This window comes from Balearica regulorum, chromosome 1 (genome assembly GCF_011004875.1).
Source record: "Balearica regulorum gibbericeps isolate bBalReg1 chromosome 1, bBalReg1.pri, whole genome shotgun sequence".
NCBI lineage: Eukaryota > Metazoa > Chordata > Aves > Gruiformes > Gruidae > Balearica > Balearica regulorum.
This window is the reverse complement of record NC_046184.1, coordinates 122541202-122565305: the sequence shown is the minus strand read 5'-3', so window position 1 is coordinate 122565305 and position 24104 is coordinate 122541202. Positions and strand designations below refer to the sequence as shown.

The 24104-nt window shown below is 42.2% G+C and overlaps 1 protein-coding gene and 1 long non-coding RNA gene across 15 annotated transcripts in view; one reads left to right on the top strand and one right to left on the bottom strand.

The window, feature by feature from the left end:
• Positions 1-720: 720 nt before the first annotated feature.
• Positions 721-22902, bottom strand: LOC142604824 (uncharacterized). Of its 2 annotated transcripts, none has more exons than XR_012838663.1 (4): positions 21962-22902; positions 7565-7741; positions 7309-7433; positions 721-3819 (listed from the first exon to the last, which is right to left on the bottom strand). It is a non-coding gene; the product is annotated as an uncharacterized LOC142604824 (long non-coding RNA). The 2 variants fall into 2 exon arrangements; XR_012838661.1 differs by having other exon boundaries at positions 722-3819; positions 7314-7433.
• Positions 22882-24104, top strand: part of KDM6A (lysine demethylase 6A) — a 159908-nt gene continuing 158685 nt past the window's right edge. For 6 of the 13 annotated variants that reach the window (XM_075773662.1, XM_075773647.1, XM_075773672.1 and 3 more), the window contains exon 1: positions 22882-23921. In XM_075773662.1, coding sequence (XP_075629777.1) covers positions 23761-23921 — 161 coding nt within the window. In that variant the 5' untranslated portion in view covers positions 22882-23760. The remainder of the gene's footprint in view (positions 23922-24104) is intronic. The other 7 variants (XM_075773624.1, XM_075773628.1, XM_075773598.1 and 4 more) reach the window with 2 other exon arrangements.

The window sequence follows — 24104 nt, the reverse complement described above, 5'->3', positions numbered from 1 at the left end:
TTAGGCACCTCCTGAAGCAAACCATTATCGACTCCTGGTTTGGAAGAGTTAATTCACTGTGTTGCAAACTGATGTGAAATGGTGGACTTGCAGGGAAAGGAAGTTTTAGCTTTGATATGAAAAATGAGCAGAATGAAACTGAGAGAGAGATCTAAAGGGAGCTTTTTATAGAAAACACACTATAAAGCTGAAATTCTGCTCTGGTCTCCCTTTTTGCTCCCAGCGCTCTGGTCAGCAGAAACACTGACCGATGAACGGTTTTTGTGCGCTTCTTGGTCCCTTCTTATAGCGGGGTAACCTCCAACTAAGCTACCTGCCTCTGCAGCATCGAAACTCTGTAAAATGTTACCATTCACCTGTTACTGGCTTTCCTTCCTGTGAATCCTCAACATATATCTTTATTCAAAGGTACAGCTATATCCCATAGACCCTGAATTAATAAACAGAATGCAGTTTTGATTGGGACAATGCCTAATTAAAAGTGCCGCTGCTTCTTCCTGTAAGGGGGTAAGCTCGGCCTCCAGAAAATTTTTTTCCGGCAGATTTGTATTTCCAGAGATTGAAAATCTTGTAGGCAGTCTCTCCGTATGTACAGCCTTTAAACTGAACTGAAATAGATAGCAGAACTGAAAATTAAGACTGACACAGTAAATCACAATGATTTATGAGCATTTAGGAATATGGGAAAATTGACTCTTTCCCATTTATTTAAAAATAAATACATTACTTATTTATAGTCTTCATTCTCACGCAGCATAGAATACTTTGGGATTGTCTTGCCAGATTGAAGTCATTGGATTTTACCAATTACAGGATCAAATTCTGGTGTCCCTTGCGTGAGTGAACATGTAGTTTCAATTTCCTGTAGGCAGTACAGATTTTAGATATTAAAACCGTATTTTATTAGTCATCCTAATACATCCAACCAATACAGAATTAATTACTGATTTTCCCATGTCTTTTCCTATCTAGTTTTAAATGTTCAAAGCCATAATTTATGCTGCCATGTAGACATCAGTAACTGTTTGCTAATAATTAGTGTGAATCTTAAATTTTTAAATTACAAATATTTTCTTTCATTTTATTTAATGAGTTGCACTCTAGTTCCCTTCTTGCTTCCTCAGCTTATATATTTCAATTGTATATTGATCCTGAATATTTAAACCTGTTATAGAAGACCACACAAGCATCTGGCAAATTTTAGGCATGGGATAATCAGGAAGCACAATAAACATGATCAATATTCCTTTTTTTACTGACAATTTTAATCTCTGAAATTGTAAACACACATCGTCAAACTTTGGGATTCAAACCTTAGGGAGCTTACTAACTCCACTCCTTGAGAGATTGTTAATTAGGATAATCAGTAACAGTTTCATCTGTTTGGGTTTTTTACATCGTGCTGTTGTTTAAATCATAACTTTTAATCTCCCTGTCAGTTTTCTGTTCTTTTGTAAATCCCCTAGTTATTTTTCTGCTACCGAGAGGAAACAGAAATCAGTATTTCAAATATGATTGCAAAACTCTAGTGAAAAGAAGACAAACCACATTAGTCTCTCAGGTCCTATCTCGGCTATCCAAAATTGCATTAGCCTTTTGCTGGACATTCTGGCCCGGTACCGCTTCCAGGTGTCATCCAGGTTTGTCCCTCGTCCGGAAGAGCCCGGTTCTGGATCACGTTGCCTTAGCCGCACTCAGTCGCGCTTGGCCGAGAGTTCCGTCATTTGTTGTTTTCAGCCCTCCATTTGCATGACTGCATTTCTCTCTGCATGTAAGAATTCATGCTAATTGATAGTGATCAACTTCCTTCCTTCTTTTCTAAATTACTCATTGAGATGCCAAACGGGAGAGAACGGTGCTCCATGTTCCCCAGCGTTCCTTCCAGCCTCAGACATTTATCTTCACCCTTGGTGTAGGAGAGTGTTTGTGTTCCAGGTAACCCTTACTAATCCGCATAAAACTGAATGACACATTGTCAAATGTTCCACTGAAGTCTCGGTGATATTTCACTTGCCATGTTCGCTTCACTGACTAATCCCGTGTTTCTCTATTCGGTAGTCATGTAACTGGATAGGCTTACTCAGTTTTTCAAGTTTGTTTTCTTCTGTTGAAATAATTACAAAACTAGCTCTGCAAAGGACACATAACTGGGAATACAAAATTGCATGCAAAACTATTTATCAATTAAACAAATAAGGCTGAATTACAAAAAGTCCACAGAAAGACACTAGGAAGATAGTCAGACTTAAAAAAGCAGCAACGAACATTTCAACTAAAAACCCCTCAAACTTAGACATAAATATAATAATCTCAAGGCCAGGCTGGCTGGGGCTTTGGGCAATGTGGTCTAGTGGAGGGTGTCCCTGCCCATGGCAGGGGGGTTGGAACTAGATGACCTTTAAAGGTCCCTTCCAACCCAAACCATTCTGTGATTCTAAGATAATTTGGGATTCCAGACATCTACTGTAAAGGGAAAACACCAAAGAGCGTGTTAATACAATAGGAAGAAAACAATAAAGAATTTACTAAAATTCTTGAAGTGAAGATGTTTCAGTAACATCAGAATCTGGAGTCTGGCCTTCACCCGACAAAGTCTGGTTTTTATCACTTAGTTGAGATAGCAGAAAGAACTTACTCTGTTTTAATTAAATAAGATACAGGCATTTGGAACCATTATTAGTTTGTTTGGCTGAAAGTAACAGAGAGATTTTGAAACCTATGAAAGCAAATTAAGGATATGAGGTTCAGATATTTCCACAGTTATGTTGACTTGTGGGAATATCTGGGGAATAAACCCAGCTTTTTTTCCCTCTGGTCACCACACGAGGAAGCTACTTAGCTTTTGCACAGTTATTAATGGTATTTTTCTTATTTTGTATTTCTTGATTTCACAAAAATGGATGTGGCGCAAAAGATAATGAGACATATAAACATAAATGCGAGATTATTTTTCTAGATGTAGTAGCAAAAGACCAACGAGAAATAATTTTATAGAAGATCCTATAAATGTTTAATATATTTGCAGGCTTGACAACAAACAAAAGAATGGATAAAACGTTAAAAGTATCTACATCATTGACCAAGTAATAATGAAAATGCTTGGGGTTTTTAAATAACTTTCACGCACTGTACTTTATGATGTACTAATAAGTTAGGCCTGTTGATGGTCCTCAACCCTGCTTGAAAGCTTCTGCGCTGCAATGCGTACTTAAATAGCCATTCAGTCAGAGAAGAACCACTTCTAGTTCATTCTACATCATGCTCAACCTTTGGTGCTTTAAACATGATTTTCTTTAGCCTTTTCTAGCTGCATTTATTTTGGAAAAATGTAATAATGTGCCTGTACATCTTCTCCACAAGACTCAGTCTGTTTGTTTTGGTTTTCATGAAATAAAATACCTCAGCAGCAATGCATTTTGTGATCTCAGTTCTTATCATATTGAATTTAAATATCTTGCGGATGTTGATTCACAGCTTGGAAACCGTGCTGTATGAACAATAGCCGACACTGTTTGCCCTAGCAATTATCACAAGATGAATCATTTTTTTTTCTTTCCTGTGCTACTCTTCAGGCGGATCAGCAAGCTGATCTTGCTTTCTGCGCAGCCACATGATGACTAGGCCTGCACGAAAGATGCAACCAGAAATAGGGCCACCGGTGGAAGCAAGAACGTGAGTTCCCCTTTTGGCAACAGCACCGTTCTAGATCAGCTTCAGGATGCAGCAGTACTCTTCCCCCATCCTCTGGCAGCTGGTTCCAGATCCCAGTGAAGTTAGTGGAAAATGTTTCACCGATTTCAGTACAACCGGAATTTCTCTCTGATCAAAACACAATTAACGCAGGGGGGAAAAAGCAATTTCCAAATAACTTAAATGCCCAAAACACTACATCAGTTTTGACATATCACTCTGATGCAAAGATAGGTCATTAATAAAATATTAACCTCACAGCATACCTATTTGGAAAAAACAACAGTACCATCTGAATTTGGAAAGTTGCACCAGCTGAACTGTGATACAGCAATGCAAGCATGATTTATCATTTTATTTTCATTGTAGGGGAACAGGGTACTTCCAAATAACTGGTGTTTGTACACTGCATTACATGCCATCATATAACAAATGCGCAGTCCTCAAATATTGTCGTTCACAAGCTGCCACATGGAGAAGCCAACTGGCATGTTGTTTAGATACTAATTTCTGACATGTGCTTTGTATACAGAAAAATCTGATTTATGAAATGCGAGATAGTAACTTGTCATTTTTTCCCAACATATAAAAAAATAACTGACTGCACATAAATCATGACTACTTCCACAATACATTTCAAAAAGCTCAAAGTGCTTATTTTTTAAATTGGCTATGATTTTGAAAAAAAAATTTAGTCAAAATGGGCTCAAAATTCTTGTGACTATAATTTATACAAAACCATTTGCTTTACTGACAAAAAAGGGCTGATAATCTAAAAGTCTGATGCAGTAAGGTTGTGAGTGACATACGACAGTGGGGAGACAGAGAGGAAGGCTAAAGGCTACAGCCCTTCAGTCTGGAAACTGAGATACCATATGCACATCTTGTCAACTTGGATGAAGTATTTTAAAACGTACTAAGTATGGGCTAATACAGTGGCTAAAATTTGCGTAACTTGTCCTCAGTTGACCTTGGTGGTACTATGTTGATTTACATTAGAAATGGTAGAGATATTTTTTTTTTCAAAAAAAGACAAAACTACTGTTATTCCATATGGAATAACTGTAAACCCTTTAAATAGGATATTTTTTCAATTTAAAAGTTTCAATGAAAAAGCATCAAAACTTTTTTAATTTTCTCCTTGGTTTTGCTTTTCTTTTACCCTTTCCTTCCCTCCTTTCACTCTCAGCCTTCTCTTTCCCCCTCTTCTGTTTTGCCTCAGAAAAAAAGAAGAAATACAGAAGAACAAATAAAGAGGATAAAAAAAGATGAATATGGCAACAGTTTTTAATGTTTTAGTTTCACTGAAGATAAATTAAATGAATAAAACAAGAAAGCTCCACAATAATTTGTTAGGTTGTCTTTCCACTAAAAATGACAACAGAATAACAGGTTGATGTAGAAGTAAGATGTAACAATCTAAAATCATGTCCTACACATTTTATTTTGTAATTTCTAGCAAGTGACTCAGAACACATGAAGCTCAAAATAAATTTCATCAACTGAATCTAATGGCTTAGCCTATCTGAAAAGGGAAAACATCTCCTGCATGAGGAAAAGCACTGAAAAAAAGACTCTGGAAGAAGCAGTGTAACGGAGCACTGCTGGTGGCATTAACCATCAAGGGACAGGTAAGTTCCAGTGAGACTTGGTTAACTAATTAGGGGCAGAATTAAGAAGAATTTGAAAGCTGAGATTGACCATGTTACAAACACCTTTCTTTAAGTGCTGAATAATCTTTAAAGTTGCCAGTCTTCTTATATGACCTGGTCTTGTTTATTCTTGCAAAATCATGGCTTTTATTGCTATTACTGCCAACAATAGCAGTAAGTATTGCTATTGTAACAAATTTACTCTTTGTTAATTACATACCAAAATGCATGAAAAAACCCCTTATTTCCTTTCCAAGAAGCCACAATTATTACTTAAATTTTATGTGCAAATCAGTATGGGAGACAAATTAAACCAGATTAAAAGCAGGCACACTATGCAGCCTCAGACTGATACCATCTAACAGCACCACGAAAGCCGACAAAAACCTGGGCTTTAGTCCTCTGAGCACTTTGGAAATGATTACTACTGTCATTACACATCACACTCAGACATTTCTCTACAGAAACAAGACTACTTTTAACGGACAAAGAAAAATGAAAAATGTCAGTGAAGCAAAATTGGGAGATGTAAAACAAGGAGCTGTTAAAGCTCTGCAAAGCAGTCATCGCATCGTGCCAGGAAACACCTCTGCCCAAGGACAGCGCCGTTTTTCCAGGTATAGCAAAACAGCACTAAGAACTTCTCTAGCTTTTAAAAATTATTCCAAGTAAAGCATTTAGTGTATGAACCTTTGTGCCTCACGAACCTCTTCTGTAAGGGGTACGATGCTGAGCACTCCTTCCCTTTCCCTATGCATTACATCCTTCAGCACGAGGTTCCTAATGCTTCCTAAACATACGTGAACATACTGCTGTTTGCAGGTACGTACTCTTAGTTGATGATTCTAGCAAGTATTTAGTTTTCTATATTTTTGTCACAAGAGAATAACCCATGTTCTGAAGCCAACTACTTCCCCTGTAAAAATGTGAAGTAACTTTTCTAGCATCCGGTAGGGTATTTCACTGCAGTAAATGTATTATTTTCCCAATAAATTACTTTGGAAGTTATAATTTCTCTCTCTGAATGATATAGCTGTTACTGACAGATTATCTGACAGCCTAGATGTCAAAATATTTTTCTTCAGTGTGTACTTGCAAATGTTAGAAATGACTGTCAAGATTTTGAGCTTGGATGAAGTTAGCTTGATTTCAGAAAACGAACTGATTTTTAGCTATTATATTCAATTTCTTCATTATTGGAGACTAAATTAAAATAAAGCGAGGGCAAACACCCACAAGAAAAACACAGACATTATCTGCCTTTTTTGAGACCAAAACACTTTTCATTAAAACGTAAGATTACCTATGGATAGGACTTAATAACACTGGATTGTAGACAGGTCAAGTGGCAATGAAGCATCTGGTGTGGAGAGATTATACAATTCCTCCCTCTGCTTAGAAAAACGACAGGACATGCTTTGCATCAATTTTACAGTGTGACAGGGAGGAAGGCCGGAAAAACACACTTGTGGAGCACACACACATTTCCCCACAAGGAATGATACATTTGAGTTAGAAATCCAAAGGCCAAGTGGAGAACGAGAACTGCGCAGTGATTTCCATTAGAAGGCTGCGGAGGAAGGCCAAGAAAGGACAAAAGAACAAGCATCAAGTGAGAACATGAGAATAGGTTCAGCTGAAGAGTTACTTTTTAAATACTGATATCTGTGTGTAAAAGTAAGCAATGGTACCTTTAGGTATCAGTCTGGGATACAGGCTAGCTAATTGTTTCTATTCCCCCCCTCATTTCTCGTATGTACAGGAAAGAAAGACTCCCTCAATAAGCTGCTGGAGGACTATTCTGTCCAGACTTTAACTGTAAAAAGAGTTGCCATTGGATTGTGCCCCAGACTATCAGGTCACTATCACACGCAAAATCATATGAAAGCAAAAGAAATAGCCTGTAAGCAGCTGGGAGAAGTCTCACAATCGCTAGACCTTGTTCTCATGGGGGACTTCAACTTACCAGACGTCTGCTGGAAATACAATATAGCAGAGAGGAAACAGCCTAGGAGGTTCCTGGAGCATGTGGAAGATAACTTCCTGACACAGCTGGTGAGTGAGACAACTAGGGAAGGTGCCCCATGGGACCTCTTGTTTGTAAACAGAGAAGGACTTGTGGGTAATGTGACGGTTGGAGGCTGTCTTGGGCACAGCAACTATGAAATGATAGAGTTTTTGATTCTCAGAGAAGTAAGGAGGGGGGTCAGCAGAACTGCTACCTTGGACTTCTGGAGGGCAGACATTGGCCTCTTTAGGGGCCTCGTTGGCAGAGTCCCTTGGGAGGCAGTCCTAAAGGGCAGAGGAGTCCAGGAAGACTGGGCATCCTTCAAGAAGGAAATCTGAAAGGCACAGGAGCAGGCCATCCCCATGTACCGAAAGACAAGCCAGTGCCTGAGCTGGAAGACAGGGACAGGGAGCAGAATGAAGCCCCCATAATCCAAGGGGAAATGGTTAGCGACCTGCTAAACCACTTAGATACACACAAGTCTATCTGGATCCAGACTAGATCCACCCGGGGTACTGAGGAAGCTGGTGGAAGTGCTCACCAAGCCACTTTCCATCATTTACAACAGTCGTGGCTAACTGGGGAGGTCCCAGCTGACTGGAGGTTAGCCAATGTGACACCCACCTACAAGAAGGGCCAGAAGGAGGATCTGGGGAACTACAGGCCTGTCAGTCTGACCTCGGTGCCAGGGAAGGTTTTGGAGCAGATCATCTTGAGTGCCATCACGTGGCACCTACAGGACAACCAGGGGATCAGGCCCAGTCAGCATGGGTTTACGAAAGGCAGGTCCTGCTTGACAAACCTGATCTCCTTCTATGACAAGGTGACCCACTTAGTGGAAGAGGGAAAGGTTGTGCATGTCATTTACCTGAACTTTAGTAAAGCCTTTGATATCATTTCCCACAGCATTCTCCTGGAGAAACTGGCTGCTCATGGTTTGGATGGATGTACACTTCACTGTGTAAAAAACTGGCTGGATGGCTGGGCCCAAAGGGTTGTGGTGAATGGAGTTAAATCCAGTTGGCGGCCGCTCACAAGTGGTGTTCCCCAGGGCTCAGTACTGGGGCCAGTTCTCTTTAATATCTTTATGAACAATCTGGACAAGGGAATCGAGTGCACCCTCAGTCAGTTTGCAGACAACACCAAGTTGGGTGGGAGTGTTGATCTGGCTCTACAAAGGGGTCTGGACAGGCTGGATCGATGGACTGAGGCCAGCTGTATGAGGTTCAACAAGGCCAAGTGCCGGGTCCTGCACTTGGGTCACAACAACCCCAGGCAACGCTACAGCAGTTGGGAAAGAGTGGCTGGAAAGCTGCCTGGTGGAAAAGGACCTAGGGGTGTTGGCTGACAGCCGGCTGAAATATGAGCCAGCAGTGTGCCCAGGTGGCCAAGAAGGCCAACAGCATCCTGGCTTGTATCAGACATAGTGTGGCCAGCAGGACTAGGGAAGTGATTGTCCCCCTGTACTCGGCTCTGGTGAGGCCACGCCTTGAGTCCTGTGTTTAGTTTTTGGCCCCTCACTACAAGAAGGACATTGAGCTGCTGGAGCGTGTCCAGAGAAGAGCAACGAAGCTGTTGAAGGCTCTAGAGCACAAGTCTTATGAGGAGCAGCTGAGGGAACTGGGGGTGTTTGGCACCTGGAGAAAAGGAGGCTGAGGGGAGACCTTATTGCTCTCTACAACTACCTGATGGGACAACAGGAAATGGCCTCAAGTTGCCCCAGGGGAGGTTTAGATTGGATGTTAAGAAAAATTTCTTCACCCAAAGGACTGTCAGGCACTGGAAGAGGCTGTCCAGGGAAATGGTTGAGTCATGATTCCTGGAGACGTATTTAAAAGATGTGTAGATGTGGTGCTTAGGAACATGGTTCAGTGGTGGGCTTGGTGGTGCTGGGTAAATGATCTTAAAGGTCTTTTCCAACCTAAATGATTCTTTGATTCTATTCTATGATGGTGTTGACAGAAAGACTTTGAGAAACCTCTCGTATGGTGCCAGCCCTTCTGCTCCCTACATTAATTGTTACAGGTAATTTCTATGAGTTCCCCAGGAATTTGAGACTATGCTACACCAGCAGTACCCAAACTTGCTGCTATGGCAAAACTCATGGCTCAACTTTGCGCTGTGATGACTTCCCTGAAACATTCAGAAGTTTGTCTGCACATGTGTAACAGATCAGATCAAAATTTTGAGCCTATGTTGTGTAGCATGATGAGGAAAATAAGGAAAGCAGCAATCAGAGCAGACTGCTATTGCAAGAACTATTCATACAGGCTATTATTATTCCCCAGCTGTATATCAGAAGACGGGGTGGCTGGGAGTAGGCCAAATGAATTGTTCTGGTAGGTCTCAATCTCCTCCTGAGGAGAGGGTAATAGATTTTCCTGAAAAGAAATAATGAAGAAGTATAACAGGAAGCCTTTAATGATCTGCTTAAGAGATAAGACAAAACATTGCTGGGTATCTCTTTACAACTAAATATCTTTTGTAATTGTTGGACTCTGTCCTAATTAGCTTTGATATATCAGAGGACTGCTTTGTGAGCTGTTTGGTTAAAACATGTTCTGTTCTACTTCCTTTCAGATGTTCTATGGATAACATCATTAGGCTTACCTTTTTGTTCATTCACTATACTATTTCTATGGTAGTACAACATATACACATGCTCTTGATTTGATTCAATCTCTGAATAAACTGTCCAACTTTAAAAATGAGATTTATCTCATTATATTTTAGCACTCATGCATCCACAGATTGCCTGAAAGTTGTATCTGGTTCATTAAAGCATGGGTGTATTTGAATCTGCATCTCTCTTTTTTAACACTTTTCAAGTGCCCAGTATTTTACTATAAATTGTCCAACTAATTCTATTAATTAACAAAATAAATAAACAAACTAATTACATAACTAATTCCATTTTTTCAAGTTTTGTATCTTCACTAGGAAGTCCAAAATACTGATCCTATTTTCATCTTGAACCTCTGTTCTTTACAATTACTATCAAGGTCCAAGATGCTCTATCATCTCCTGCCTTTCACAGCCATAAGTTATTTATAGCACCTGACAGTTTAGATTAAGCAAAACTTTGCTGAAGTTGGAGGATGCAGTTATACCACATATTGAGGATAAAAGTGAGAAGCAGTGCTACTTCTTGGAGTAATTAAAATAAAACCTATGGTAGAAGTCATAGCTGACATGGCAAGCCAGATGATAAATGCAAATGAATTTTGGCAGGGCCTGAACAGTAGAACCTACTGACATCACCCAGCATAATAAGCTGGGTATTCTTTCTAGTAGGTGTGTGTATCTTTGAGCAGAAGAGGATGTTACAAAGTTGAAAAGCAATGGAGTATTTTTCTAGAGAACGCTTGGCACTTTGAACAGAAACTCTTCTAGTTTCCTTCTGTATTTCAAAAGAACTCAGTTCTTTCTGCAGAGGAATATGCCTCTGTGTACTCCTGGTAAAGAAATATGTTTGTTTGTGAAGAAACAACAAGTTCCATAAATTTAATTTACTAAAGAAACCCATTTGCAAGCCCATGCAACTGTTTACGTCAAAAGAAGTAACAATGTTTCAGAAAAATAATCAGAAATTTCCATAAAGCAGAACTTTGTTTCTCTCTCAAATAAAAAGTTAACCAATTTCCACACATTGCAACAAATAAGCCTGTACACTTTCATTCCCTCAATATATGCTTGGTTCCATTAAATTTTACTGAGCTAAATCTTATATATTTCTCATCAATATAAATTTGGCCAATCTGCAAAATCTGAAATACTCTCCCTGATGTAATTTTACTAGTTACACTGAAGTCATTAGCTGGTATTATTCTTCCATTTTAAATACCCATAGGCATGATTCTAATTTCGCATACAACAGTTAAGCTTCTAATACAAACAATTACATGTTCACGGTGAAAAACCTTCAGAATGTTAATGTAGAGCAGGAATCATAGCCCATGTATTTAAGGCTGCAAAGGAAGCAGGTAGTAGTTAAAAGTTTAATTTTTACTCTTTAACCCTTATGGTATTTATTGTTTATTTATCATTATTGCTAAACACTTTCTGGATTGACAGCGATGATTCCTATACTTTGGAAGAAGTGTAATGGAAACATTTTACAGCTGGGCTTAAGAAGGAGTGATTAGTTCAATAGGATAATCTTTATACTTCTGAACTTAAGAATTAATATATAAGACACAAGTTATTTCCTAAAGGCTTCTGTAAATAATGACATGATTTGTAAAACACACTACATGGAAAAAACCTGACGTGTATGAACAGTAATCAGATGAGAAAACCCTGTAAGAGTTTTCTTTAGAATGAAAGAAGAATGTGGGCCATTTTCCTGTATAATCTGCCAATTGTATCATTTAGTAGATGCCGTTTCCTTTTTAGTCTTGCCAACTGTGCAGAATCGCACTCCTTTTTGGCCATGCTCTATTAGGAAAGAGACGTGTACACAGGTAACACAGCATTCAAGTGTGTTATTTTGAAAAAAGTTATTCCTCTTTGTGTGTGAATCAGGGTTTTGATTCCCAGTGACAGCTGCTGCATCAATACAGGAACAGTACAAAAAGAGAGCTCATGATAAAGACCAACAGCATTTGTCCAACTCTCCCAACTTAACATCTGACTAACTGGCAACCAAATTAACAATTACTAAGAGGTAGTAATGAGTAAGGTAGTAGGTCATTTCTATGGCTCATAAGCTTTTAGAGGTTCCAGGGTTTTGTAATTTTTAACTTGGTGTTTATTCCTGTGATAGCAATCTCCAGTCAACCTCACAAGATGCAATCACCTTACCGTGTTGTGCATCAGTCAACCAGCTCCTGAGGCGCTGTTACGAACAGGCTGGACCTCCTCACAAAAGAATCTCAGGATTCTTCACAGCAGCAGCCAGCAATGATGTAAGATTTATTAACAAAACATGTTTTAATTGAATTCAGCACGCTACCAAATAATACAACACTGTATCATTGGTGCTGGCATTTAATTTCATATTAAAATTATGTTATTCTTAAATATTTTTCAGTGTGCTACACAATATTGCATGTGAATAATTACCATAAAAGTTGTCTGGAAGCGGCTTTCACCTCCATCTGGAAGTTTGGGGATTTTTTGTTGTTGCTGTGATGTTTGTGGCGTTTTTTGGGGGGGTTGTGGAGGAGTGGAGCTGGTTGGTTTTTTGTTGTTTTTTTTTAACCGAGGTTACTTCAGTGACTTTGCCTCAGTTTCCGGCACGGCACTGTATACAGTTAAATCAGTATCGTTAAGGGACAGTTGGGGCAAACTGCAGCGGAGGGTTGTCAGGGTTGGTAGCAGTGACTGGGAAGGGACCTCCAGAGGCAGGGGTTGCTGTTACGGAACAACGTCACGTGGCCACGTTCTGAAGCACCTTCATGTCGGTTGCCCAGCTCTGTAATTTTTGACAAAGTGCTGTCATAGCCCTTGGTTTGACTAAGATGGCGGAAAAAATCCAAACAAAACCCAAACCATCTGATCATTTCTGCTTTTTTGTGAGACACTGTAATCTTAACAGAATGTTCACGTTTTACACAACTAGTGGAAAACTAGGACAGCAACGGAAAGAAGAGTTGAAGTGGGTAGTCAAGAATTCGGCCACAAAAAAGGCCTCTATTCAAGCAGGGGTCAAATCCACCCCATGCGCTTGGCTCTCTCCTCGCCTCACCTGCTCGTTTGTGACACTCCAGCTGCTGCAGTCATCTCCATTTCTCGTGCGCTGCCAAACCACCCCCACGCACAGCAGTATTCGAAACCAAACCCCTCCAGCTGGGAGACAGAGATTGTAATCATCCTGCTTGTGTTTTCCCTGTATTTTTTTGCAGACCAGTGACAGTTAGCATTTACATTGAAAAATTAATAACCCTCAATAGAAATACACTTGAAAAAATTCAGTTGATGATTGATAAAAGTGGCCTAACAGCAGATATGTAAGAACTGTTCTTCACTACTGACGCATACTGCATTTAATTATGTTTTCAGAGAGAACAGAAGGATAAACAGTGCTGGATATCTCCTTTAGCATAGGCTGATGTAACAGAAACCAGTAACAACACCGAATTTGCAAGAAAACCTATTTCTTGCCCAATTTCCTGAATAAAGGAGTTGTGATAAGCATTCAAACTTTGCAAGCTTATCTGGGATTTGATCCTGCCAAGTACTGAGCAGAAAGTCTCTTCTCAGATGCCATTCTGTAACTTGCAGGTTCAGGTCCTTTGCAAGGTGGTATTATTCATCCCTAATGTGCCTGCGTTGAAGGGATACGTAATAAATGCAAACTCAATCAGTCATTTAAAAAAGTACCAATGACATGATTGGCAACAATAGCATTTAAATTTTATAATAAAACATTTGTCCTCCTTTTTGTACAGGGAACTATAACCTGAACAGGACCAATGCCCTGGTCACGTTTATACAGACTAACCTTGAGAAGAAATGTATCCAGGTACTTGCAAAACTTTGATGTTTTTAAAGTAGTGCCAGTTGCATTGATACTTCTGTGATATCTAGGCAGCTACTGAGATTCTAGTAAAGTGGTAAACTTGGATGCTTACATGTAAGCATGTGAATTCAATAGGGGATGAGGATTTTTCGGTTTTGTTTGTTTTTGTTAATTGAGAGGGAGGAGTATTAGGGGTACGCTCTTTTCTTTGATACTAAGAAGCCACTGGAAAACATTGATTTTGTTAAGATTTAAATCCACAACTTAAAGTAAAATTTTGGTATCCACTACTGGCAAAAAAGTACCGATTTAAGCATTTCAAGGAAAATATAGCCCATGCTTAGTGAGCTGCCCTTTGCTGCTCCCTTTCCCAAGAGGCTACGCTCCCATTGAGATCAATGGCAATTTCCTTACTCTCGCTTGGCTTTCAGTTTGGGACTATGTATCCATGGAAAGACAGACAATGCTTTAGCTTTTCTCCCAAGAGTAAACCACCACAGGCCTCATTTACAGACCAAAAACCAAAACAACATAACACTAGAAAAGAACTGCTCACAAACCGACTTTAGTAGTACTGAGTGTATTTATACAAATACACAACTACACAACTGCAAACGTTCAAACAGAAACCAAACTGTACCTGGAGAAATTTTAAGATGGGAAATTCTCCGAGCCATTCCTAAACTAGCAATTTCCTGTTTCACAGGTTCTCAAGTGAAATGCAGCTGATGGGTGGGGGAAGCAAGGGAAAATGTATACTTAAAGTCAGGGCTGGCGTTTGGTTTTATGAACATCAGGTTTATGGTAGAAACTACTTGTCTTCCTTCCTCACATCCTCCCGATGTTCTCAGCTCTGTCAGAGGCCTGATCCAACTCTTACTGACATGCAGAAGACACAGTGGAACGTGAACCACTAGAGAGCTTCCAAATAAGATCTACCTCTTGATAGTAGCAATTTTGTGGGGGGAAAAAAAAAAAATCAAATTTCAGTTTGATGTTTTAGTATAGGACTTCTTTTATCTTCCGGTCACACATGATGAACAAGTTTACATGCTTTGGGTACAACCCTGTTCCTTATTCATTGAGTCCTATGCATCAAATTCAGGGGATGCCATCTTATTTTGATAAAATTCTAAAACGTAAGAGAAGAAATAAAGTTTCATGCCTTACAGCAACAGTCTTCAAATTTAAGCATCATGTTTTATTTTATTTGAAATGTCCCGACTCACCAATTGCTCTAAGGGAAACCTGAACTGTGTTTAGACAAGGATGCAGAATTGGCATTGTCTGTGTCTAATAAGAGTATGATGGAGCTTCTTGAGCCACTGCCTTAACTTTGGACAAGACAAACCCAATGTCACAGAGCCTCTTCTGCTATTTGCAGCTTTAAAACTCTCATCTCTACACAATTCCAAAATTTAGTATATACCATTACTTGTGCAAAGTACCGGATTTTAAAAGTTGCGGCATAGGCAGATGTAGTAGGAAATGGACGGGCAAGACTTGGAGACTACAACCAAAATAGTTTTTCAGACTGGTTATTGAAGATGTTATCGTTTTAGACATCCACAAGAATGTTAACAAAAAGCAACATACACAACAGTTGAGGCTTTTAAAATACATCATTCTCAGGTACTTTCTTGAAAAGATTTGTCTATAAAGCACTAAATTAAATCCAGTAAGAGCATGTGACAATCTCTGCTTTACGAGAAAAACAAACATGTCAGATAATAATGTATCTTGGATAATACTGCATTCCGTTCCAGGATTTACAAAAGTAAACAAGATACCCATTCATCTAATTTGCTGAGCATCATGAACAGCTCCTTTCAAATGTTTACACAAAAAAAACCTTAACTTCATTTCAGAGCTGTTTCAGAAATGTTATCTACGTGTTTTTACTTACAAGCCAAAAAACCAGCAGGCTACAAAGGTATTAGTCTAGCATCTTATGTTAAGTCAATGCATATATAAATAACTAGCCATAGAAACACAAAGCTGTTTTTTTTTTTCTTCACCTCCAGCATTTGCCAAATTTTATAAACTTACAGGGGAGCTACAATTGTCAATCTGAAGATGACAATAAGCTAATATAAACACAGTATTTTTATTACCAGCTTCTCAACAGTTGTATTAGATTCCTGCTTAGTCACAACGGCAAGAAATCGCACTTTGTTTGCACTGTGTCTGAAGAATGGAGATACTTGTTCATGATCATCTTCTGTCAAACGGGTGACTTCTTTGGAAGGTGCTATGTCATAAGCTGCCACATCCAGTTCCTAGTGGGAAGGTGGACACTTAACCTACTTACCTTCTGAAACTATCACCATAAATGAAAGCATGCCCACATCTGGAATATACATGAATGGACACGGGCAAAACTGCCGGGGGGTGGGGGGGGTGCAGGAAGGAATGGATGTGATTAAAAACAAAAACTAAAATCTACTAACAGAAGCACTATAAAGGAACCACTTCCTGGACAAGTTTAATTTTTCATATTATTTATTTCTCCAAGTCCGCAAAAATTGTCAGTTAGTATAAAATTAGAGATCAATAGAGCACAAAAAACCATGATACAGTAATATCTCTTCTAACAGTCACTTCTACTGGTAGAACTTAAGCAAACAGGTGAGTGTGTTCATGCTAGCATGCAGAGAATGAGTCTCTCTAACACTGAAAATCTATAGAATATAAAAAAAAATTTCTGAATTTCATGCAACAGCTCAAAATACAGTTTAGTTTATGTATACACATTCATGGTTTTCCATGTTTAGATTCAATTGTTGACATGTTTGTTACTTTTAAATAGCAATTCCTTTGAAGTTTCTATTGCTCAAGAGAAATTTTATGATTTCTACTGACACACTGCACAGTGATAGAAATCGCTGCTTAACTGATAGCTGTGTGTACTTCTGATGACTATGAATTACCACTTAAGTTCCAGATGAATTCAAGCATTAAGCCTTTCAGATACAATCCAGGTTTAAAAAAATCAAGCTGACCAAGGGGAGGAGAAGGCAAGATACAAAAATGACTCTGTGATTTAAGCAAGATAGGATGATACTAAGTAAGGTCTATAATTAAAGCATTCAGTAATTACCAGTTTTTAACGCTTTCATAAAGAAAAAATATCTTCATGATAATAATGCATTTCCTAGATTAGCTCACTTTTACTCCCCTCACCGCTCAAAGTTAGTAAAGTATTTCTGAGACTGAAGAGGAATTTGTTCATCAACATAATGATAAAGAGTATCAGAAAGACTTTTTTCCAAACATTTTCTAGTTTCAGTAATTACTTCTACACATGTATTGTTTTTTCTTATAGCTAGCAAAAGCATTTCACTTTTTTGGGCATTTTGGAGAAAAAAACCCCGAATCACCTCTTGGGTTTTAGATCAGTTTCCCCTACTTTCTTGACCACCATCCACTGTCAAAATATAACATGGATCATTGCACACCACTCATCAGAACTTTAATGAGGGTAGTAAGGGAACATGCAAATTGCAGATCATTTTATTATGACCTCCGGGACAATACAGGAGCTACTGCTAAAATACAAAAATGAAGTACGGCAGGTTTTTTTGTTCCTGATTTCAAGAACAACATAACTTAGTAATTTAAGCTTTTCTGCTTTCACCTTGGAGTAAAGAGCAATAAGAAAAAAGATGCAGAAAAAAACCTGTCAATGAATATGGAACGTTAAACAAAGGGGCTACTTTCTCCCTGACTAACTTATTGTCAGGTTGTATTAGTTTATGCTGCTGTCCCTTATATGCCCAATAGTCACATATTTCAGGCAGCTTGACTAAAATCTGGCAAGGTGGCAATAATGCAAGTGTTAGATTTATGTTTTGTAAGACACAAAATGGCATCCTGTGGGTTCTTTCGGTTTGCTTGTGTTTCTTCTTTGCTGTTTTTCAGTACATATACCTTGTCACACAAATCCAAGATTGTTGTCTTGTCACGTTTCTCCTGGGCTACCGCAAAAGGATTTACCTTATAGTTAGAGGTCCTCTGAGCTATTATAAGCATAATGTTGACTCCAGACCTGGAAAACCCTCCCCCGCCCCCTTTAAACAGCAGTGCCAGTAGAGATCACATGTGCATCCTGAGCTGCTTCATACTCCTGTGTGACAGTGTAAGGAGGTGACTGTTAACCTCACTTCTCTACCAGCTCATAGCTTGAGCTGCAAAGAACTTCAAAAAGCAGGAATGAAAGATCAATTTAAACTGATACGCCTAACTTCAAGCACCATAGTTTTTTCTAGGGGCTGAAATAATTAATCTCGCTGTAGGTGACTAGCAAGTACGTCTTGGACTAGAGAAGACTATGAGATTTCAATTGTATCCAGCAGGGATTGATATATTGCTCATTCAAATTTGCCACGACTTGGAAGTCACACCAAATATGTTAATAATAATCAATAGGTTCTGTTAATCGCTATTCTTGAAAATAAGCATGTATCTGAGAATGGATGTGATGAGATCAGATAGTAAGAAAATAGCAGCTGTCCATGGAAACACAGTAACCCATATAGTCTTCGCGGAGCTAGTCTGGCTTTTCAACACACTTGATATGACTACAGAAGTGTTGCGCAGAACCTCTGCCCTTCTGGAGAGCAAGAGCTATAGAGACACAGAAAACAAAGCCAGATTTTTCCAGCAAAGAATATGGTTTTGAGAAAGTGAGCTGCCTTCTACAGGAAGAATTTGATGTCAACGGAAGCCAGGGAGAGGGGTTCCTCCACCAGGAGGATGTATATGAAAGATGTATAAGGAAGTTCAGTCTATAGACAACATACTGAAGTAACTGTCTTTAGGAAGAAAATTATATTCTTTTTGTATGATACTATACAGAACATTCGGAGAGTTAAAAAACAAAGGGAGTTTTTTTCTTGAAGTCCAAAAGCAAGTACAAAGAAGTCATGTGGGCAGCTCTACAATCTGAGTTGTGAGAAGATTAGGTATGGCTAAAACGAACCAGTGTGGTATGCTCCCACCAGGTAACCCTTTTGAGTTTAAATCCACAGCCATCTTTTTTTAAGGAGATTTACACATTAAAACTTTTCAATGAGTCCATTTGCTTCCCCATGTTTTACATATAAGCAGCCCAAAACATTTTATATTTTGAAGATCAAGTCTTTTTTCGAAGGTGTAATTATGTCCAGAAAAACAAAAAAATCTACTGAATTTGCAGAGCTCTAATGAACTGCTACTTTGTCTTGTCCCAGATCACGACAGAGGAAAAAGGAGATCAGGGCGCGTGTGTTTGTCATTCAGGAGACCTGCACCAAGGAGCTTTGTGCTTTGCAAGAAGCAGCATTCCTGACTAGACAGTATTGTAGCAAACAAGCCTCCAGTCGGGACTTCCTATCAACAGATTTACGGCGAATGTGATGAATATTCGTGACAGACTACCATACTCTTGCTCATAAAAAAACCCAAAACAGTAGGATCATCAGCATCTCTAAAAAGGCCCTCCCTCAATTGACAATGGCAATCTAAGCACTTGATCGATGGAGTTGATGGCAGTGAAAAGTAATATTGGTGTGAGAGTGAAAAGAAAAAGTAGGTCTGGAGCAGGTCAGCCTTCCCATGTTCCATGCTACATGAAATTATTTTCCTGAGACTGCGTTTCTATATATGTGCTCAGGCTTGTCCTATTTGCCAATAAACCTGGATGCTTGAGATACCACAACTACCTTTGACATCAAGTGAGACAACAGCTTGAGTCTCAATGTTGAAGTCGAATCTTTCTTCCATATCAACTTTTTGGAAGTAATTTCAGGAGTTGCTTTTCAGCTCAACAAGGCACCAGGTGACATGTATTTATTTATAAGGAGAACTCTAGAATCAACTTCTGCTGTTTCTAACATTACTTTTCAAGAAGTGGTGCATTAACTTAGCATCTCACTTTCAATCTGCAGAGAATGACCAGCACACCAAATACCTACTTGGAACACAGAGTTCTCTCTGGCATAAACTACTCTGCAATTGTACACATACTAACAGCATTCAGTCTCTTAACAGATTGAGGCAAGTCTTGCAGCATGACCGGGCACAGTGACACAGTGTACAGGAATACACAAAGAAACTCCGCATGGAAAATTAATGGGGGTGAAAATATACAGGAAAGGGGGATCCAAAGAGTACTGTTCAGTCCAAGAGTTTTAACAGTCCACAAATTTCACACAGAAAGTAGCAAACAGGTTCTGGAGACTCAGAGATTACTCAGAATTTAAATGAAGCTAAAATCTAACAAGTTAACTGATATTTGATAGATACAGAACAACACTGCAGTTTTCTTCTTTCTTCTTAAGAATTTAAGGACATACTTCTCCTGAAGTCAGCTTCCAGGGCGTATCTCAGAGTGGAAGGCCAGCATCACACTTGTCTGAAACAGTCTCTCTCCTTTCATACAGGTGATAGTGTATCAATGTTAGCTCCCAAAAGTGTCATCTGACTGTTAGCAAAGGCAGGGACTGTTTGTTTCAGCATGCATTTTCAAGCTTTTCTTACTATTATTGAAGAAGTTGAGGTTTGGATACATCTTGAAGAGTTGAAACCGTACATAGGCCTTTATGGTACCTCTTAAGTCATCCGCACAGTAGTTCAAATTAAAAAAAAAAAAAAAGGCAACTGGAAATTCAATTCAAGCAATACAGGCAGGATGCAGGGGGGTAAGAGTGGTGTTGACAGTACTAGAGGAGTGTTGTAACTTGAGGTACATGGAAGTTTCTCGTTATACTTTCAGTTGAACTAAGACTCACTTATGCTTCTTATGAAGTCTCCTGAATTGCTTTGTAATTTAGAAGTTACCTTCCTTGTACTGAGATATAGTTTCATCTACTATCCTTTCCATTGACTCATACTTACGACACTGCAAAGTGGAAACAGACCTCAGAGTCAAGATCCTCAGAAATCATCTGTGCTGAAATACGTTGTTCTTGGACCATTACCAGTCAGTAGAGTCCTCTGCCCTGAGTTAGGCACCTAAGGAAGTGCTGCTGAGAAAATTTGTGACTGAGAAGCCATGTAAAATACTGATGAAGACAGATGTTTGATCATAGCTGTTTTCACTATTAATTGACTATGGCCCATTCCCAGAACCAAAAGTAACTTGTTTTTTATGTGGACTCCAAACTCAAAAGACTTTAAACACAAATGCCTGTCTCATGCCAATATTCTAATCTAAGGCTGCTGGCTATTTTATAAAGATACGCACCCTTAGTAAACTCAGGTGCTTTTTTGTTCTAACTGCATTTGCCTCAGAAAGCACAGTTACATTACAAGATTTTTCTTCTAAGAGGAGCAAGGACACAATAATTTGAGTCTTCTTTTGCATTATTCAAGACTTTGTCTTGACCAGATCTCTAATCGGGGTGCTAGGAAGCAGAACAGGCCTCGCACACTTTTGCCAGTGTCTCTGCACTGTGCTACAGACACCATCAGGACCAGAAAACATTTGATGATCTATTTGGAAAACATCACTGACACATAAATGTTAGCTGTAACACCTATAGAGGCAGAAACGTGCTTCAATTTCATGACTACATGATTTGATGGTGGCAATTAAAAAAAAGAGAGGATAGAACTGGCAAGCAGCAGCACTGTTATTGAACATCCCTTGCCTAGTTTGGTCTTTGACCTTATTAATCTAATTCCCAAAGGCAGTTAATAGCTTCACTGATGCTTTAGTGCACCTGGCAGTCATAAAACAGGCCCCTCTCTGAGGAGAGGAAATTCAACTGGCACAGAAAAGTCTGCCCGGTCATGGGGCTTCTGCTAGACATTGAAGAAGTGATACAGTGATGCTATAGAAGATTTTCAGCAAAATGGGTATGAGCAGCGAGCTGTGCCATCACACACCTGCAGAAGGCTGATCTTCTCATAAGCATCACAGCAGAGGCAAGATCTAATGATTTTCAAAAACCCTACAGCTTCCTGGCCGTTTGGGCAAATTAATGGGAACGTAAAGAGAAAACAGGACCCTGGAGTTCCTGGGCCAAGGAACCAGGGATGCCCAGGTAACATTCAAGCCACAAGGAAGACTGTCGGTAGGCTTGGCCCTATAGAGGAGGGGAAGCAAGCAGAGCACGCAAAGCCCCTTTCCCCGCAACGTCCAAAGAAATTCAGAGATTTACTCACACGTGCGACTTTCCCGGAAGCCCGACTGCGGTCCTTCGCGCCTTCCTAGGAACCAGCCCTCCTCCAACCCGCCGCTCCGCACCCCCGGGCCGCAGCCGAGCCGCTTCACGCAACGCCCGGTGGAGTCGAGGGAAGCCGGCGGCCATGCCCAGCCCCGGCGGCCTCCCCGCCCCGCCCTCACGCCTGCGGGCCGCCGCGGCCTCGCGAGATCTCTCTCGCGCGGCGCCCGCCCCGAGCTCCTCCGCCGCGCGGCGCCCGCCCCGCCCCAGCGCCACGTGACGGCCACGGGGCTCGCGCCGGCGGGCGCCGCTCCACCTGTCACTGGCTCTCGGGGAGGGGCGGTGTTCCCTCGGGCGTCCCTCTCCTCCCTCCCCATCCGCAGCACGCCTCGAGCCCCGCCACGCGCTCGTCCGTTGGCGGGGCGGCCCGCGCGGGCGGGCCAACGGCCGCTCCCCCGTGGCTGACAGGAAAGTCCCTGCCCCGCTGCGAGCGAGCGGGCGGGCGGCGAAAGCCGCAAACCGGCCACTGGGCGCCTCTACGCCTCCGCTTCCCAGGGCGCGTGAAGCCAACTGCCGCGCTACGGGGGCTACCCTCGCTTCGGCCGCCGCCGCCGCCCTTCCGCACGGGCGTTACCCGCCACCCAACCACCCCCTCGGGCGGCGGCGGCTTCTCCTTCTCGAGGCCCAAGCGCACGGAGCCCGAGCCAGCACCGTGCCTGCTCCCCGCGTGAGGAAGCCGTTATCCAGTTGTGCCAAGAGCGCCACGCCCCGCGCCCAAGCCAAGGCAAAGCGGGGCGGGCGAGCGCGGCCTTCCCCAGCCGGTGTGGTGTGGTGCGGTACAGTACGGCCCCCCCTCGAGCAGTTAGCGAGGCCCGCTTTCTCAGCGCTGTCCACTCCCCCAGCCCGGAGCCCCCGTTACGCAACTCCGCCCGTGAGCGCAGCGCAGCGCTGCCCGCCCTCCTCCTCCCCCGAAAACCGCCGCTCCCGAAAACTCCCCCCTCCCCCGCCTTCGCGTCCTCCGGTTTTTAAAGGCGCACGCCAAACCTGCTGGCGCTGGGTAATCGAAAAAGCTCCTCTGACTGACGGCCCTACCGACCTCTCAGAAGCCGCGAATCCCTGAAACTCCGCCCCCTCCCTTAGACGCCGACCAATGGGATGAGGTCGACAGGGAGGTGGGCGCCGAAGGCCAACCAAGCCGAAGCGCAGCGGTAGAAGAGCGCTATGACTGACGTAAGTCAACAAAGGTCACGTGCGGCGCCGCGGAGGCGGCGATTGGCTGCGTGGGCCCGGGCGGGCGGGCGGGGAGGGGGGGTCACGGTGGCGGCGTGGGGTTCGCTGTGTGACACAATTACAACAACTTTGGGCAGCTGCTGGGGAAGTTTGTACAGGCAGCAAACACACCCCGCGCGGCAGGGCGGGCGGGGCCCCTGTCACCCCGGCTCCGCGCACCCCTCGCCGCCGGGGCGAGCGGCGCCGCGGCGATGTAAACACCGCTCCGCCGCCATCCGCCGCCGCAGCAGCCGCCGCCTCCTCCTCCTCCTCCTCCCCCCCTCCTCCCCCGAGTCTCCAGCGCTGGGGCTCCCTCCCTCCCCCCTCCCTCCTCCTCCGAGCAGCGGGGCTTCCCCCCGCCTCCCTCCCTCTCCCCTCCCTCCCTCCCTCCCCCTCCCTGCCGGCTGTTGTTGTTGTAATAAAAGTTGTGGTGTGTGTGTGTGTCGGGCACCCCGCCCCGCCCGGCGCTGGGGGGTGTTGGGGGCGCGCAGGGGGGGGGTTGCGATCGTGAGTTAATTACGCTGCGTTTCCATGAAATCGTGCGGAGTGTCGCTCGCCGCTGCCGCCGCCTCTGCTGCTCCTTTCGGTGATGAGGAAAAGAAAATGGCGGCGGGGAAAGCGAGCGGCCAGAGCGAGGAGGACTTCGCCAGCTTGACAGCCGAGGAGAGAGAAGCCCTATCCGGCCTCGACAGGTACCTGCTCCCCACTCCGCCCCGGCCGCCTCCGTGTCCCGGCTCGGCCCGCGCTCCCTCCGTGTCCCCCCCCTCCCCTGCCCGCGGCTCCCCGCTCGGGAGTGCGTGTGTGCCCGTGTGCGGGCTCCCGGCCCCCGCCGCGCTCTGCCCTTGCCCGCCGGGAGCGAGCCTGCCTTGCCTGCC